At 50.1% G+C, this 17,325-nt stretch overlaps 1 protein-coding gene across 1 annotated transcript in view; it reads left to right on the forward strand.

Moving 5' to 3' along the window:
* CHRDL2 (chordin like 2) overlaps window positions 1-6,024 on the forward strand; it is a 64,335-nt gene extending 58,311 nt beyond the window's left edge. The window contains exons 10-11 of the mRNA XM_054018048.1: window positions 1,316-1,408; window positions 5,578-6,024. Of these exons, the coding sequence (XP_053874023.1) occupies window positions 1,316-1,408; window positions 5,578-5,657 (173 nt within the window). The 3' untranslated portion in view covers window positions 5,658-6,024. The remainder of the gene's footprint in view (window positions 1-1,315; window positions 1,409-5,577) is intronic.
* The last annotated feature ends 11,301 nt before the right edge of the window (window positions 6,025-17,325 follow it).

Below are 17,325 nucleotides of genomic sequence, written 5' to 3' on the forward strand. Positions count from 1 at the left end.
GTACAGCTCAATGGGGCCTTGGCCTTGGCTGGGGTCTCCAAGTGCTACTGTTATTAGTTATTCCTATTATTACAGAGATATTTTGAAATCATGATAACTCAATGCAAGTTTTTTTGTACCTTCCTCTGAAGTATCTGGTGTTGCGACTTTTGGAGACGGGATAATGGACGAGATAATGGGATGCGAGGAGTTACAGAGGGATCTCTCCAAACCGGGCGACTGGGCAACAAAGTGGCAGATGAAATGCAATGTTGATATATGCAAAGTTAGGCACATTGGAACAAATAATGCCAACTATACGTCTAAACCAGCTGTTACTACCCCAGAAAGAGATCTTGGAGTCACCAGAGATAGTTCTCTAAAAACTTCTGTTCAGTGCACAGCGACAATCAAAAATGCTAACAGAACGTTAGGAGCTGCTGGGAAAGGGATAGATAATAAGACAGAAAATACCATAATGCCACGATATAAATCCATGGTGCACCCACATCTTGAATACTGCTGCAGTTCCGGTTGCCCCATCTCAAAAAGAATATAGTGGAACTGGAAAAGGTTCAGAGAAGGGCAAGAAAGATGATCAAGAGTATGGAATGGCTTCCATATGAGGAGAAACTAAAAAGATTAGGGGTGTTCAGCTTAGACAAGAGTTGACTAAGGTGGGATCTGATAGAGGTCCATACAATCACAAATGGTGTGGAGAAAGTGAATAGGGAAGGTTTATTTACTTTTTCCCACAATACAAAAACCAGGGACCACTTGATGAAATTAATAGGCTGCAGGTTTAATACAAACAAGAGGAAATACTTTTTCATACAACGCACAACTAACCTGTGGAACTCATTGCCATGGGATGTTGTGAAGGCCAAAAGTATACCTGGGTTCAAAAAAAGAACTGGATAAGTTCTTGGGGACAAGATGGTCAGGTGTGCAACCCCATGGTTGAGGTGACCCTAAACCTCTGACTACCAGAAGTCAGGGGTAGAAGACAGCGGCGGATCTGTCCATAATTGCTCTGTTCTGTACATGCCCCTTGAAGCTCTGGTAAAGGCCACTGTTGGAGACAGGGTACTGGGCAAGATGGGCCATGATCTGACCTACATGGCAGCTCTTGTGTTCTTATTAGATGGACCACAGGTCTGATCCAGTCTGGTGCTTCCACGGTTCCTGTGTTTTTACCTTTCTAATTAGCTAACTAAAGAGAAGCGTTTTTTGTTGGTGGTGGTGGTGGGGGGGTTGTTCTGTTTTAAAATGGAGCTGATCTGTAAGCTATAACTGGCTATAAAATATTCATGCCGCCAATCATCTCTGTCCCCAGGAATATTTCATTTGATACAGATCAAGAAGATCAGGAAGCAGGAGTTCAACCCAGAAGCACAGAACTTTAGGCTGATCACCAGAACAAATGAAGGTACAAATAAAAAGCAAATCTTTACTTCTGTAATCTCCTGGCAATAGCAGACTGGGTTCTACCGATATGTGTTCTGGACTCATTAGTCATCCCGTAAAGATCTTTTTTACCCCACTGAGCAAATGGGGGGAAATGAAATACAATGTGAGCAAACTGACTTGTCCACATTTAACGAGGGGCACAGACTAAGTGTCTTTAAACATGTGCACAGTCTGCTTTGTTACCAGTCACATTTTCACTTTATAATAATACTTGAAAGGCCAGCCAAGTTCCTTCAAGTGGACACATGATTACGCAACCCAAAGGTTACATCTCTCCAAAGTCCGTAAAACTGTTTGATTTTTATATCGAATCCATCTGGCATTACCGGAAAAAGTGATGCAATGGCTTTGACAAAACACTCCCCGAAATATTGAAATCCTCCTTAATGTTCCTGGAAGTGTGTAACTGTTGTAATAACCTGGCACCACCAGGCCACATGCTGACAGAGAGTGGTTGTGGAGGGCTTGAGCTGCAGTCATTCACGGCTTGGTCCAGGCCAAGACTGATCATCTGATAGCTGTTCAGCAGCCGGTGTAACAGGAAAGTGAGGTCTCCGCTCAGTGGAGCCATGTCAGAGAATCCTAGAAATGTAGAGCTGGAAGGGACACAAGACCAGCCAGGAGTGGAGGGGCCACTGGCACCCAAACCGTGCCCCCCCCGCCACTCCCTGAGGCCCTGCCCTCACACCACCCCTTCCCCCCAAGACCCCACCCCCTGATTTCTCCTCTCTGCCCCCTCCCCTTGTCGCTCGCCCTTACGACCGGTAAAAAGGGGTGGGGCCATGGGCCCCGGGTGCCCCCTGTTCCGGTGACCCTGAGTCCAGCACCTTGGTTTGTGGCAGGACCTAGTCAACCTAGACAGTCCCTGACAGCTGTTGGTCCAACTGTAGCGAGGCGCAGCTGGGTCCCTCTAGCTTCTGCCCCTGCTGCCCTCACAAACCAGTCAGGGACGCCTCAGGTTGATGCAATCGCCAGTGTATTTTATTTATATCTATTTCCCACCACTACCACCTTACTATCTATATACAGGATTTTACAGCCAGGCTTCACAAGCAGCAGACCAGAGCCACCAGTCCCTCTCAGCCTCTGGCCTCTCCCTGTATCTCCCTCCCAGCCTTTATAGCCCGTGGCTACTTAGGCTGGCAGGTGTTTCTAGTTGCCAAGCAGGCAGGGCTATTCAGCCAGTCCCGATCCATTCCCCTTGATTGGGGCTGGCGTGGCAGGGGGCTGATTAAGCATTTCATGCCCGGCACCCTGTCCCACCAACCTGTTCTTAAAAACCTCCAATGACGGGGATTCCACAACCTCCCTTGTAAGCCTATTCCAGGGTTTAACCACCCTTAGAGTTAGAAAGCTTTTCCTAACTATCCTAATTTCTACCTCACAAATCCTTCTGTTACAATTAGCACTGATGGGCACTTTTGTCAGCAAAGGGGCCAGGGACTGAATGCATAGTGCAGGTGGAGATTCCCGCTCCACCTGGAGAGGGTCCAGCTAGGAGAGAGATGAAGTGTATATCAGGCCTTATCCAAAGCCCATTAAGTACATGGAACGACTCATTGAGTTCAGAGGGCTTTGAAGCAGGGTTGTGTGGGATTACTTGCCATCTGTCTGGTGGATAACTAGAAGACTTTAGTGTCTGAGGCCATCAGTCCATGTTTCCCTTCTTGGTCATTTCATGCATCCAGGTAGAGTTCCTCTAGGCAGCATCAACCAACTCCATGAACTCCATTGCAGAGCAATGGTGCTGTCGGGAGAGCTCGTTTTAAACCTTTGACCCTTGCGCCTGTCCCTGATTTTCATTCTTTGTCTTCCGTGTGCACTTAAATCCTGGGTTATGTGGCCCCTCCCTCACCTGAGGAGACAGGGCCTTTTGTTGATCTGGTGAGCTGTGCTCACAATCTCTGGATTTAAATAGACTGGCACCTTTTGTGAGCACTCACATTCCTGAGTCATGCACAGCGCGCCATTGTTTAAAGTCACGCACAGCGGAGATTTCAAGAACAAAAATTAATTGGGCTGCAAAATGTCCAAGGCAGAAATGCCTAAAATAACTGTTTAAAATTCCTTTTGTTCATCCTTATTTCGCCCACACAAGGATTAACACCATGTCATTGTGATCCTGTTTTTCCCCGATGAAGCTTCCGATGACCTAAACACCCTGCCCGCTGCGATTTCACAAGTGTGCTGCTCTGAAAGGGTCTGTGGTGTGAAAAAATAGCAATGCTGTGAAATCATCAATTACAGTTACCGAGATTTCTAGGAAAGCCTTGGCCAGCAATTGCCCAGTGACAGGAGACTAATTCAGCTAGAAAATATTCCTCCCGGATATGACAGTATTAGGGATACACAATCCTTCCTGGGATTAAAGGGGCTGAGATCAGCTACGGGGAGAATAAGGAAGGTAGCTTTTGGGCAGAGGGGCCAAGGTCTTTTTCTATTTTGGGTTTGCGGTTCCAACTGAAAATCATAATGGAAAACTGATGTGGAAAGCCCCTAAAATCACCGCAGCGGGGATGGTTTCAGGATCTCCCCCTCGCGTTTGAAATCCCCATGCTCTGTGGAATCCCAAGATGGAGTCAGGGTTGATGGGGCACTACATTAACGCAAAAAAAAAAAACCTAATGATAATGTAAGTTCATTATTGGCAGGTCTCTTTGGTGAGATCTTACAGACGTAAACATCCTCCGTGAAGCATGGATTGTGAAGGCCTCAGGGCACAGATCAGGAGTTTAGCTCTGGTCTTCCTTAGCCACCTTTCTCCACCAGAGGTTTCTGAATGCTACCCTCTACCCTGTGGATGGCTAAGTTTCAGAGGCGATGTGATCCATGGAGATATTTGTCTTTACTCAGACCCACTTCCATTGAAGTCAGGGGGCTGAGCACAGACTGCAGGATCACGTCCATAACTTCATCGATTTTAGGGCCAGCAGGGATCACTCTGATCACCCTAATCTGACCTCCTGTGCAAAACAGGCCATAGAATTTCACTCTGCAGTGGAAGAAACTATTCTTCTATAATCTATCCTTTGCAAAATCCTCTCCTTTAGGACCTTTGAGGATGGGAGATGCAATATTAATGGTCTCATTGTTAGGGCCCTACCAAATTCACAGTCCATTTTGGTCAATTTCACGATCATAGGATTTTAAAAATAATAAATGTCATGATTTCAGCTATTTAAATCTGAAATTTCGCGGTGTTGTAATTGTAGGGGTCCTGACCCAAAAAGAAGTTGTGTGGGGGTCGCAAGATTATTGTAGGCTGGATTGCAGTACTGCTACCCTTACTTCTGCGCTGCTGCTTGGGGTGGTGCTGCCTTCAGAACTGGGCAGCTGGAGAGTGGCTGCTGCTGGCCGGGAGCCCAGCTCTGAAGGCAGAGCTGCCACCAGCAGCACCACAGAAGTAAGGATGGCCTGGTATGGTATTGCCACCCTTACTTCTGCACTGCTGCCTTCAGAGCTGGGCCCTCAGTCAGCAGCTGCCACTCTCTGACTGCCCAGCTTTGAAGGCAGCAGCACAGAAGTAAGGGTGCATGGTATGGTGTTGCCACCCTTACTTCTGCACTGCTGCTGGCGGGGTTCTGCCTTCAGAGCTGGGCTTCTGGCCAACAGCCACCGCTTTCTGGCCACCAGCTGCCACTCTCCAGCCACCCAGCTCTGAAGGCGGTGCCGGAGCAAGGGTGGCAATACCACGATCGCCCTAAAATAAATCTTGTGACCCCCCTGCAACTCCCTTTTGGGTCAGGACCCCCAATTTGAGAAACTCTGGTCTCCCCCGTGAAATCTGTATAGAATAGGGTAAAAGCACAGAAAAGATCAGCTATCACAGGGAGATGAGATTTCACGGTCCATGATGTGTTTTTCATGGCTGTGAATTTGGTAGGGCCCTATTCATTGTACTCCCCCATCTGTCTCTTGTCTTATACTTAGATTGTAAGTATAAGTTAATACTCTCTTTTTGTTCTGGGTTTGTACAGCGCCTAGCACATGGGGTCCTGGTCCATGACTAGGGATCCTGGTGCCATGATAATACAAATAATAATTATTTATTAGTATTACATTCCCAATAGGGCAAGTGTCGGAGAGTCATCTGTAGTGAATATCCATCTGTCTTCTCTTCTCATTTAGGTCACTGGAACAACTTCAGAGCCCAAACCTCAGGGCTTAAGATGACAGAGAGTCCAGAGAAAGAAACAAAGAACTTGTAAAAAAAAACCGAAAACAAATATATAGAGAAATGAAAAAGTTGCATTATTAAATAAACTCGCACAGCAATAAAAGGAAAAAAAAAGACGGATGTAAACTAAAAACTCAAGTAATCAAACCAGCGATGACAATAGATCTGAGTCTGAAACACGGCGACAACCACGGACGTGACACTCTTTGGAATGTTCCCAGCGATGGGTTGGGGGAGCCAACCCCTCGTCTCCTGCTTGTCCACGATTTCAGGGGGTGCAAGAAAAGGAGGAGAAGACAGGAGGGATGCGTTGTGAAGAGAGAAACTATGGGCTCTGGTTCCCAGCTGTTTTGTATCGCTAATCAGTATCATGGGCTATCAGTAAACCAGTACAGGAGTCTTGTTGCTTCTACTGTTATCATCTTAAAGGAGACCTGCAAAGAGAGAAAATCGTCATTGTTTCCTTTGTATGCATCGTTGTGATGTACAAAGCATTTAAAATACAAACTATGTTACTTTAGAAATATCAGCGCTTGAATCTATTTTAGCCGGAAGACTCCTTGGAGGACTGGAGAACTAGTGATGTTATAATCTGATCATGGCAAACCTCCCAGGGATGTAGCCTCTTTGCAGACTGACCTAGGCCCTAATTCAGCCAGGAGTTCAAGTACAAACGTTAATCCTGTGAGTAGTCCCACTTCCTTCAGTGGAACTATTCATGTTCTTAAAGTTAGGTGACATGCTTCGGGTTCCTGGCTGAATCAGGGTCCTACATAGGGATGACAGAGCGGGAAGAGGATTTTTAGTTCAGCTGTTTACAGAGCTTTATATCTCCTTTGATTTACTTACCGCCTATTTAACTCAAACTCCTGACAAAGAGTAAGGAGGAAAAACCCTCCTTGTGAAGGATTTGAACATCCTTCACCCTCTGTCTTCAACTGATAGACAAAGAAGCTCCCACTCCAGTTCTCTCATCCTCGGAGACCTCCAGCGACAAAATAGAGACGACAAGATTTGATATTCTTGATATTTCTAAGGTGGAAAAGGAGCACATTTTTTTTTGGAAAACACTAAGGGTGAAAATGGCTAGGCCTCCTTTATGCACCATAAAGAAAAAAATGCAGAACCAAGAGATTATTTTTTCTCTTTGCAGGTCACATACATTTACTTTTCGAGGCCATGTGGTGATGTACAGCTCCAGGCTCTAAAGATTATAAACCATTCATTACACTGCCCATGATAGCGAAGGGCCCAATTCATCCCTACTGTAACTGCACCACCGTCAACAGCATTACGGCAGGGTTGAATTTGGCCCAAGGTGTGAATTTCCAACCCCCTATATTTTTTCTGTGCTCATGTTTTTTTACTCTCCCCATTGAGTATTGCAACGGGCCTAGTGCTTTCGTTTGGTTTTATGAACTGTAGGAAATTCCCTGCATAGCTGCCCTCCCAGATAGGCATTACCTTGGCAAAGCACTGGCTAACACAAGGATGGGCACCTGATCCTTCACACAGCTTTTGCTCCAGTAATCATACAAGAATGTTCCCCCACCGCTGGCTAACCAGACACCATTGTCACTTGTTTATTGTCCTTTATGCACTTTTCTCAGCCCCCCTACTCCTCTCCGAGCACACAGGTGATACAGTGCAAACCATACTCTGCTCTCCATTACACTTGTGTAAATCCAGAACAAACCTACTGAAATCAATGGTGCTACTGCAGATTTACACCGGTGTGGCTTAGAGGAGAAGCAGGGCCATCATCTGTGCAGTGCCTAGATCAGGGATCTCAAACTCAAATCACCACCAGGGCCACATGAGGACTAGTACATTGGCCCGAGGGCCGCACCACTGACACCTTTTCATATAAAGGTACAAAAGCCCCACCCTGCCCCGGCCCGGCCCCCACTCCACCCCTTCCACGAGGCCCTGCCCCTGCCCCGCCTCTTCCCACCCCTTCCCCGCTCCCATTCCAACCCCTTCAACAAAGTCCCCACCCCAACTTTGCCCCCTCCCTGCCCCTATTCCAACCCCTTCCCCAAATCCCCACCCCTGGCCCGCCTCTTCTCCGCCTCCCCCCCTGAGCCTTGACTCCCGCACCTCCCCCCTCCCTCCTGGAAAGCGCTAAGTGCTGCCAAACAGCTGTTTGGCAGCGAGAAGCGGCTGGAGGTAGGGAGAGGAGCGGGGACGAGGCATGCTGAGGGGGGGCGGCGGGTGAGGGGAGCTTGGGGCCGCAGGAAATAGCTCTGGGGGGACAAGGGGGGACAAGGGGAACTTGGCGGGCTGCAGCAAATAACTCTGCAGGCCGCATGCGGCCCGCGGGCTGCGTGTTTGAGACCTCTGGCCTAAATGGCTCCTAGTGTAGTGGGTGAAGGGGCTTAACAAAATGAACGTCACTGAAATTCCTCTGGGGTTAAGTCCAGACCATGAGAGGGCAGCAGAAACAGTTCCTTGTATCCATCAGCTGGGAGTTACACAGGATAGACTGGGACTTAATCGATTAGCACAGCCTTCCACAAGGTAGCCAGACTTTGATATGAATAATGCCAGTATAAAGCCAGAGCAATGACATTGGCAGTGTAACAGAGATCTGAGTCTGGCCTATTGACTGTAGCTTGTACATTACCAAAGCCAGCTTAGACACTTGCATGGAGGCGGTGTCAGGCAAAAATGTTCAAACTTGAGTGCCTAAAGCCGAGCACACAACTCCATGGTTAGGTAAATAGATGACCTGGTTTTCAGGAGTGCACGGCTCCTCTGCTTGCTACTGCATCCATGTGAGGGCCAACGGAGTTAGTCATAACTCCTAGGCTACTGAGGTTGTCTTCAATCACCAAATCCATCTCAATGCAGTTCTAAGCCCAACTTCAAATTCTGGGGAACCAAAGACAGTTAAAGGCACCAAAACGAGCGCTAAATGCCTCAGCACCTACCAGCAAAACCCTGAAAAATTCAGCGTTTGCCAACGATAGTGCTTACTGCGACTATACCGCATGATGCTAAATCCTGAGGCATGTCTGATACCGCTGGGTGGTCACTGGTGGCTTCTTACTGGGAGCCACAATACCCACCTGAATGGGTGACAGCAATTTAGACACCTTCACAGGTTCTTGCTGTTTGCACATGTTTGCAAACGAGACAAACAGCACCACCCTGAACCAGCCCCATATTTCACCCCCTCAGAGGAAGAGTCTCTGGGAGTCCCAGTCCCTGCTTCCCCCTGGCTCCAGGGGAGGAGTAAACTAGACCAGCCTTTCTCCTAGTGCAGGTTACTCCCCCTCCGGGCTGTGCCGGCCATTGCCCTGGGCAGGGGGAGCTAAGGCTCTGCCTACTCGTGCGAGATGGGGAATTGGGGACCATCAGTAGCTGCCCTCCCCTCTTGCAGGGTCTGGAGACGCAGCTAGTCCCCCCACAGGGGAGTGAGGGGGTGCCTTACACCCCTTTCCTCCCCTGCCTGGGCTCGCAGCCAGGCTCACACCTGAGCCCTGTCAGTTTGCAGGTGGATGGAGATCGTGCTTTGCCTGACCCACAGTAGCTGAGCGTGAAGCGCTTTTTCCTTGTGCCCAGCCTCAGGTGCTGCCTCTGCTCTGAGGTAACCGCAGCCCCATAGTGACGACCTCGGACACAAGGCGCGTAGTCCTCTCCGTTGCTCAGAGTCAGTCGGAGCTGAGGGTGCTCAGTGCTTCCGGGGAAGAAAATGCTGCAGCCGTGAGCTTTTCAATGAGGCTTCCTCGCTTCCCATCCCCATCTCCCATCCCAGTCAAAATGGCCTGGAGGTCCCTTCTGCTCTATCTTATTTCTTAGGAACTGCCAGGAAACTTTAAGCAAGACTACGTGGGGCCAGGGAAATCCTTCCGACCAGGGGCGCCCACGTTATGTGCAGGGGGCTGATGCAGCCCATGGTGGCATATAACGTGGCACCCAGCCATGCTCTCCCTATGGCGGCTGGGTGAGGACTAAGCCGATCAACAGCAGGTTTGCACTGCTGACGACTCCAAGCAACAAGCCATTTCTGGCCCTTGGTCCAGGCTGATCGGGGCAAACGCTATGGTTGTACTTATTTTCTATTGAAACTTGATGTTAATTTATAGGCAAATTAGGGGGCTGATCCTGCTCCCACCGAAATCAATGGCAAAGCTCCCAGTGGCAGAGGGACTGAGCCCTAGGCGTGGCATGAGGGAGCCTGGTGAAATGCCCCAGATTGGACATCTTGATGCCACACAGATTGGACATCCTCTCTCAGCTTACTTACACGTCAATGGAAAACATTTCCTTGCTAACATAGCCTGCAAAGATGGAACCTCTGGAGTTCTCAGAGCTCTGGGGCTGAGAGCTAAACAATGCACTAAGGTAGCTCTTAAACACATTATTATGCCGGCATATATATATATATATATACCTCTCTCTATATACATATCTTACATAATATCTACTGACTATATTCACAGGAGGGAGCATCTCCCAAAGGGAAAGCGGAGCCATTTCTTCTCTGTCCATACGAGGATGGTGCGTGGTAGCATTGATGTGTACACTGCCCAGCAATAGCTTTGGGGGATTTTCAGATGGTTTGGTATAGGTATTTATCCCTGGGTTTGGTTTTGTTAAATCTATTTATTTGGAGATCCATATCTGTCTGATGAAGCTGATTAAAGTATTTCTGAATCCACATGCCTGGCACCTTCTTTTATTTTCTAGGGTTGCTCTGGTATTTTTCATACCTATGCAGCATAGACCCCACACTGCCTATATTGAGCTAAGGCTCCCGTTACCATGGTACCTGAGCACCTTTATGACACCATTGCTGTACAGATGGGGAACTGAGGCAGACAGAGTCTGAGGCCCAGATCCTCAAAGGTATTTAGGTGCCTAACTATCATTGAAATCAGTGGGAGTTCGGAGCCTAAATGACTTGTCCAGGGTCACACAGGATGTCTATGGCAGAGACGACCACTGAACCCAGGTCATCTGCATTCCAGGCTCGCGCCCTGCTCACCAAGCCATCCTTCCTCTTTATAAAATGTAGATAACGGAGACTCGCCTTTGCTGCATGTGGTGGGGGCTTGGGCTTGGGGGGGGGGGGTCAAATTCTTTCCCTGCTTCTGCCAGCGAGTTCAGTGGCCCACATGTAACAGTCACATCAGTGACGCTCTAGGGCAGCAGGGCTTTGCTGCTCTATAACTTTATAAAGTGTGTGAAAAACGAGCCCGGTGCACGGCACACCCATTGCTAGCAAGGGAAAACTGGCTCAGGATTACAATGAATTATTATTTGTATTAGAGGCGCTGCAAGAGGCCCCAATCCAGATTCAGGACCCCATTGTGCTAGGCGCTGTATATACACAGGAGACAGGCCGTGCCCCCAGAAGCTTGCACTCTACAAAGACATGACAGACCAAGGCTGGGAGGGGGAAAAGGGGCACAGAGAGGAAGTGACTTGGCCAAGATTACACAGGACGTTATTGGTCAAACCAAGACTAAGACCAGGGCCGTCCCTAGCTATTCTGGAGTCCTACGCGTTCCCCCCGTGGGGGCGGTGTGTGTGGGGCCCCAGGCTTCTGCGGGGGTGGGGAGCTGGCCCCAGGCCTCCATAGGGGTGGGGGGGCTGGCTTGGGGAGACAGGGGGGAACCACCCCCCAGCACTCACCAGCGGTGTGGCTGGGGCCGGGTCCCTGCACTTCCCACCGCTGGTGAGTGCAGGGGCCCGGCCCTGCTGCAGTCCTCAGGGAAGTGGGAAGAGGCGGGATGAGGGCGAAGCAGGGGCGGGGGCTTTGGAGAAGGGGTGGAATGGGGGCGGAGCTGGGGTGGAGCAGGGGCGGGAAGAGGTGGGGTGGGGGTGGAGCAGGGGTGGGGGCCCTGGAGAAGAGGCGGAGCAGGGGCTGGAGCAGCACGCAGCTGTGTAGGGCACCAGGAAATGTGATGCCCCAAGTTTCCTGGTGCCCAACGCAGCTGCGTACTTTGCGTATGGGTAAGGACGGCCTTGACTAGGACCCCAGTCTTCGGCCTGCTAGGCTAGGAGCACGCAGGGCTGGACGTACATTCTGACGTGAGGAATGGCGGGAGCAAGCTGCAGTGCAAATGGTACATGAACCATTCCTCAGTGACGCCTCCCAACGCGCTGCAAGGGGAGGAAGATTGGCTAAGCCCATTCTACAGATGAAAGCAGTGAGGCATAGCCAGACTCATGGTCTGAACCTGCCACCACTTCTTAACCTCCCAGCAGCAGCAAGAGTGATGTCGTGTGTCCCCTGTCAGTTCTATGCACCAAGCAGGTCCTCTTCACTCCAGGGCCAGTCAGCATTTCTTCCCCCCCCCCCTCCCCGGGGCTCTTTCTGTGTCCATCCGTGTTGGGGCCTTCTACAGCGCCCATCGCCTTCGTATCCAGTTTGTTGGGGTTAAATACCTAGATACTAATGGAAATGAACTAGTAATAATACCAAAGAAAAGACAGCGTATGCTTTGAAGAGAAAATTGCTCCAGACTCTGTTGCATTAACCTTTGCTGTCTGGTGCCACCAGATCTCAAACTCAGGCTTGTGGGAGTGGTCAGGTCAGAGCCATACCACCTGCACTGCCACCTTATAGGCTCAGATGAAGAAACTGCAGCAGGTACCCCACACCCAGGAGCTACAGCCCTTGACTCCGTGGGATCTGCTGGCTAGCAGCAGACTGCTGAGTGGACACCTCTTAGTATAAAGCTTCCTGTACTTAATAGATAGAGATATCCCTATCTCATAGAGCTGGAAGGGACCCTGAAAAGTCATCAAGTCCAGCCCCCTGCCTTCACTAGCAGGACCAAGTACTGATTTTGCCCCAGACCCCTAAGTGGCCCCCTCAAGGATGGAGCTCACAACTCTGGATTTAGCAGGCCAATGCTCACGCCACTGAGCTATCCCTCCCCCCACACTTGTTGTCTATACAACTTGTCACACCCCTTGTCTGTATAACTTGTCTCGTAGGCCTATTGCTGCCCACACGCTCCTTGTCTCCCGAGATCAAGGTCCTCCTCATCCAAGCCAGTCTTCTGGGTCTGCCCATTCCCCACGTTGGCCAGCACCTTGCCTGCTCACCCACTGCCTTTCACCCCGGACTGACACCCGGCGGCTGAACCTGTCTGCACCATGGTCTGTGCAACCCGGTTCGCCCTTCAAACAGCAACATCTCACTGATCTCTTGATGGGCCCCAGCTGGTCCCCGCCCACATGCATGGAGCATGCCCACCAGCCACCTGGCCTCAGCCCGGGGCTCAACTCCGTGGCCCAGTGGGCTGTGAGAGTGGACAAGGGATCGGTCCTGCTACCTACCCGAGTTACTGCAGCCTCTCCATCGCTGCATTCATCCATGAGTGTACCTAGGCCTTCTGGGGGCACATGCCATTGGCCATTGCGCTGCTGTCCACCAAGCCACTCTATGAGTCTCTCCCAGTGACTGGCAGGGGAACGTACCTGCCTTTTGGGGCACCCAGGGGGAATTGTGGGAAGGACTAGGAGGACTATGAGCCCTCGAGTGGTTTAGCCTGTGTCCTCACTCCAAAGTGGGTGGGTTACCAGCCTGAGTGAAAGCAGCACCCGAGCTGTAACCCAGCCCCCAGTCAGGGCAGCTAGTCTGGGTGGAAAGCCTGAAACTCGGGGGAGAGGGTTTTGTGTGTGGACAGGAGGGGGATTGCGGGAGCCCAGGCTAACTCTGCAGTGAAGGAAGAACAGCTTCCTTCCTCAGGGAGAACCGCTGAGAGCCACAGATTCCAAGGCCAGAAGGGAGCATGGTGGCGATCTAGACCCAGACCATTTCACCCCATGATTCTGCCTCCAGCTCGTCAACGTGTGTTAAACTAGAGTCACCCAAGCGTGATGTTAAGGATTCCAAGTGGCAGAGAAGCCACCGCCATTCCTAGGAAACCTGTCCCAGTAGTTAATTACCCCTGGTGCTAAACCTGTGAGCTTTGGGGTTGCACCATGGAGGCTGAGGCGTGTCTACACTTACAGCGCTGCACCAATGCTACCCGTGCTGACAGAAGAGCTTCTCCCATTGGCGTAGGTGCTCACCTCCCTGAGAGGCGGGAGCTATGTCGATGGGAGAAGCCCTGCAGTAGACAAAGCCAGGGCCGACGAGGGGCGGGAAGTTGGTACAAATTACTGGGGCCTGGCAGTCCGGAAGGGGGCCCGGGGCCCGGCTTCCCCCCCGCCTCGTCGGCCCTGTTTAGCCGGTCTGCCTTTGCTGGGGGGGGGCCCGAAGATTTTTTTTCAACGGGGCCCGAACCCACTCTTGGCAGCCCTGGACATAGCGCTGTCTACACCGGGACTTTGGTCGGTGTAAGTGTCACTCGGGGGTTCACCACACTCCTGAGCAATGGAGTTATACCAATGTAAGCTTGTAGTGTAGACCGGGGCTAAGTAAAGATCTAGTTTGCTGGGAGCCGGGTGAAAGGCTGAGGCCCCAGGACAGGGACCCCATCAGCTCTCTGTGTGAAGCCGGCGCCTCGCCAGTAAATCTAATCTAACGCTCCGATTGGACACTTCAGTAATTGACAGCGAAGTAAATGCCAGTTTAGATGTAGTTACCGTAGCCGCTGACATTTGAAAACTGGGTTCCCCATTTGATTCCCAGGTGTAGCCTTGTTGCCAGTGGAAAGTCAGGGCTGCCCCACAGTACCTAACTGCATTCTGTACCTGAGAAGCAGCGTGCTCTTTCTCCTTTACTGGGGTAGCCTTCATTAGCTCAGTACAGTACGACATTTTACTCATGGCTTCTGAGGTAGCCTTGCAGGGTACAGAGCAAAACACACTGTAAGGGCCGTGCAAACTCCAGCTCATCACGTATTCTAACCCACTCAGCAGATCCCAAACTAACCACCCTCTGCTCCAGAAACCGGTCGTTTCAGATCTCGCTATTCAATGTCTAAACACATGCTCCATTCCATGGAACTACAATGCCACCATCTGGTGTATTCGCTTGGAGATACAATAGGAGCGTAGGCATGGCCAGACCAGACCAAATCACTGGTCCATCTGGTCTTGTAGCTCCAATAGAGACTGGTAATCCACAGGACGTTTGTAAGAAACCCTGTAGTGAAAAATTATAGAATAACATGTCCCTAGAGGAAATTTCTTCATAACCTCATTCATTTAGTGGCTAGTTTATCCCACCAAACATGTGGCTTTATATCCCTTCTAAACAAAAATATTGTATCCTGTCTGGTATACCTGTGGAGTCTTATTATCTGTATAAATGACAAATCCTTCTCAGAAACCTGCTAAGCTTTTGCCTTCATCGATGGCATGTGGCGGTGAGTTCCCCAGGTAAATTATGTATTGTGCAGCAAAATATTGCCTTCTATCCATTTTAAATGTCCTGCCTTTCAATTTTGTTTGGCGCCCCCTTATTCTTGTATTATAAGAATGGATAAATAGGAGTGCATGATTTACCTTCTCTGTCCCATTCATTATTTTCTCTTCTTCTTTATCTCCTCACTTAACTAAACAGTCCTGTGATGAAGCAGAGAAACTGTCTGCCAGCACAGCAGGGGTTAAAGAGAACCTTTGACCCCAGCTAGCCCTGTCCTTGTTCTAACTGCAAGCAATGCCAAGCCTGGAGGGGGCTCAGGTCGGGGCTGACCGACAAAGAGGCCGGAGCTAGCTGCCTACCTGAGGGAAAGAATCACTAGCCCGCCGGCCAAGGCAGTCCCTGGGCGTAAGCCCTGTCTCCCCTCCCGAGGGAGACTGCGGGAGGAGACGGAGCAGCCTCTGACAGCGAAGACAGAGACACTGCGGGGCTCGGCCTCACCAACTTGTGGCTGCCCCACTCGAAGGAGCCTGGGACCGTGGCAGGGCGCTGCCCAAGATCCACAAGAGGGCGCTGTGGGAGGCAAGTCACCCAGCGAACAGGACTAGACGGGCCATGCCCCAAACTGAACAGACACTGGTAGGAAGTAGCCCAGGTCAGTGGATTTAGACTCCCTGCTGGGAGGGCCACCCCCTGGTCACAGGGCCGTGAGCTGAGACCCGGTGGAGAGGGCGGGCCCGAGTCCACCTATCCTCCCCGGCCTTAAAGACTGAGGCGCCTCGACCAAGCAGGGGGCTGAAAGCCAAGCGCTCTAACCACTAGGCTGCCCGGCCCTCCAAGCCCCCTGTCACAAGTCCCAGTCTTTTCAGTCTCTCTTCATATACCATACGCCCTGCATGGAACATTGCACAGAAATTCAGTGTCACTCCATGGTACATTCCATGGAAATACAATGCCCCTGCATGGTATATGCCATGGAAATAGATGTAATTTATTTATTTATTTATTTATTTATTATTATTTTATTATTATTGCAGCTCCAGCCATGGACCGGGCCCCCATTGTGCAAGGCATTGCACAAACGTAGAACAAAAAGTTGGTCTCTGAAGCGTCTAATCATGACTTTTGCACTGTGTAACTGACGTCGTAACTAGCCCATATTCCCTCATGGGTGAAGCTTTCTTTATTTTCTAGCTTCATTGCACGGCCATTTGCTGACTGCCCCCAAAACTGCATAGTGCTTTCTCAGCTGCCTGTGTGTCCCCTGCAATCAGAAACCTGCCTTGGGACCCTTACAACGCTGCCGCCAGATCTCCGTCGCCTTTACCTCAGCCTCTGTGATGTGTTTTATTTATCCTTTTATTGCAGCCATACCTTGGGATGCTGTCATAAAAGCCACCCCATAAATTTTATATTGAACAGTAAAACACTTTCCTTTTGGCTGCCGTTCCTACCGTTCTGACACGGTAACGCAGGCCAATGAGCTTGCGCTGTGGTGCACACATTAATCATGGACCTGGGCTCGCTCTCGTAAAGTGCTATAGTTTTGCTACTTAACAGCTGGCAGGTTATCTTGTGCCTCGGCTCACGCTGCACTTGCACAATTGAAGAAAACCCAAGTGACATCTCTGTTTTTTTTAGGAGCAATCCTGACAGCTAATCACTCAGCACTTGGCAGCTGTAAAATGGAAATCCAATGCAGGGAATCATCTTGCTGCCCCAGTAGGGCTACGGTCTGCCCCTGGAAGAGTACACAGATGAGCTCTGTTTTTCCCCATGTGGCCCCTTTGCACTGCCTTACTTCATTGGTGCTGGTGCTGTCCCTGTTATAATAATGATCAGGCCACACAGGGGGGAGGGATAGCTCAGTGGTTTAAGCATTGGCCTTCTAAGCCCAGGGTTGTAAGATCAAACCTTGAGGGAGCCATTTAGGGATCTGGGGCCAAAATCTGTCAGGGATGGTAGTTGGTCCTGCTGTGAAGGCAGAGGACTAGACTTGATGACCTTTCAAGGTCCCTTCCAGTTCTATGACATACAGAGGCAGCACACTGTCATTCATTTGTCATCAGAGCACTGGTCATGGGCTAAAGTTATTTGGAAGAAAAATTCCTGAAGTAGTGTACCCACAGGGATGCACATCTCAAAGGATCTCAGATACTTCTCTTCTTAAATGGGGAATGTACTAAATTTAACTAAATATGATCACCACATACAGGCCAGTAAAGGCCTTTATGTTCCTTAACAGTAGCTCATGAAATATTATCTTAGGGCAGGTCTGCACTACAGCTGGGATCAACGCCCTGAGATCGATCCACCGGCAGTCAATTTAGCAGGCCTAGTAAAGACCCGCCAAATCAACTGCAGATCACTCTCCAGTTCTGTATTCTACCCAAGACGAGAAGACTAAGGTAAGTTGATGGGAGAT

Source organism: Malaclemys terrapin, chromosome 1 (genome assembly GCF_027887155.1).
Source record: "Malaclemys terrapin pileata isolate rMalTer1 chromosome 1, rMalTer1.hap1, whole genome shotgun sequence".
NCBI classification, from domain to species: Eukaryota; Metazoa; Chordata; order Testudines; family Emydidae; genus Malaclemys; species Malaclemys terrapin.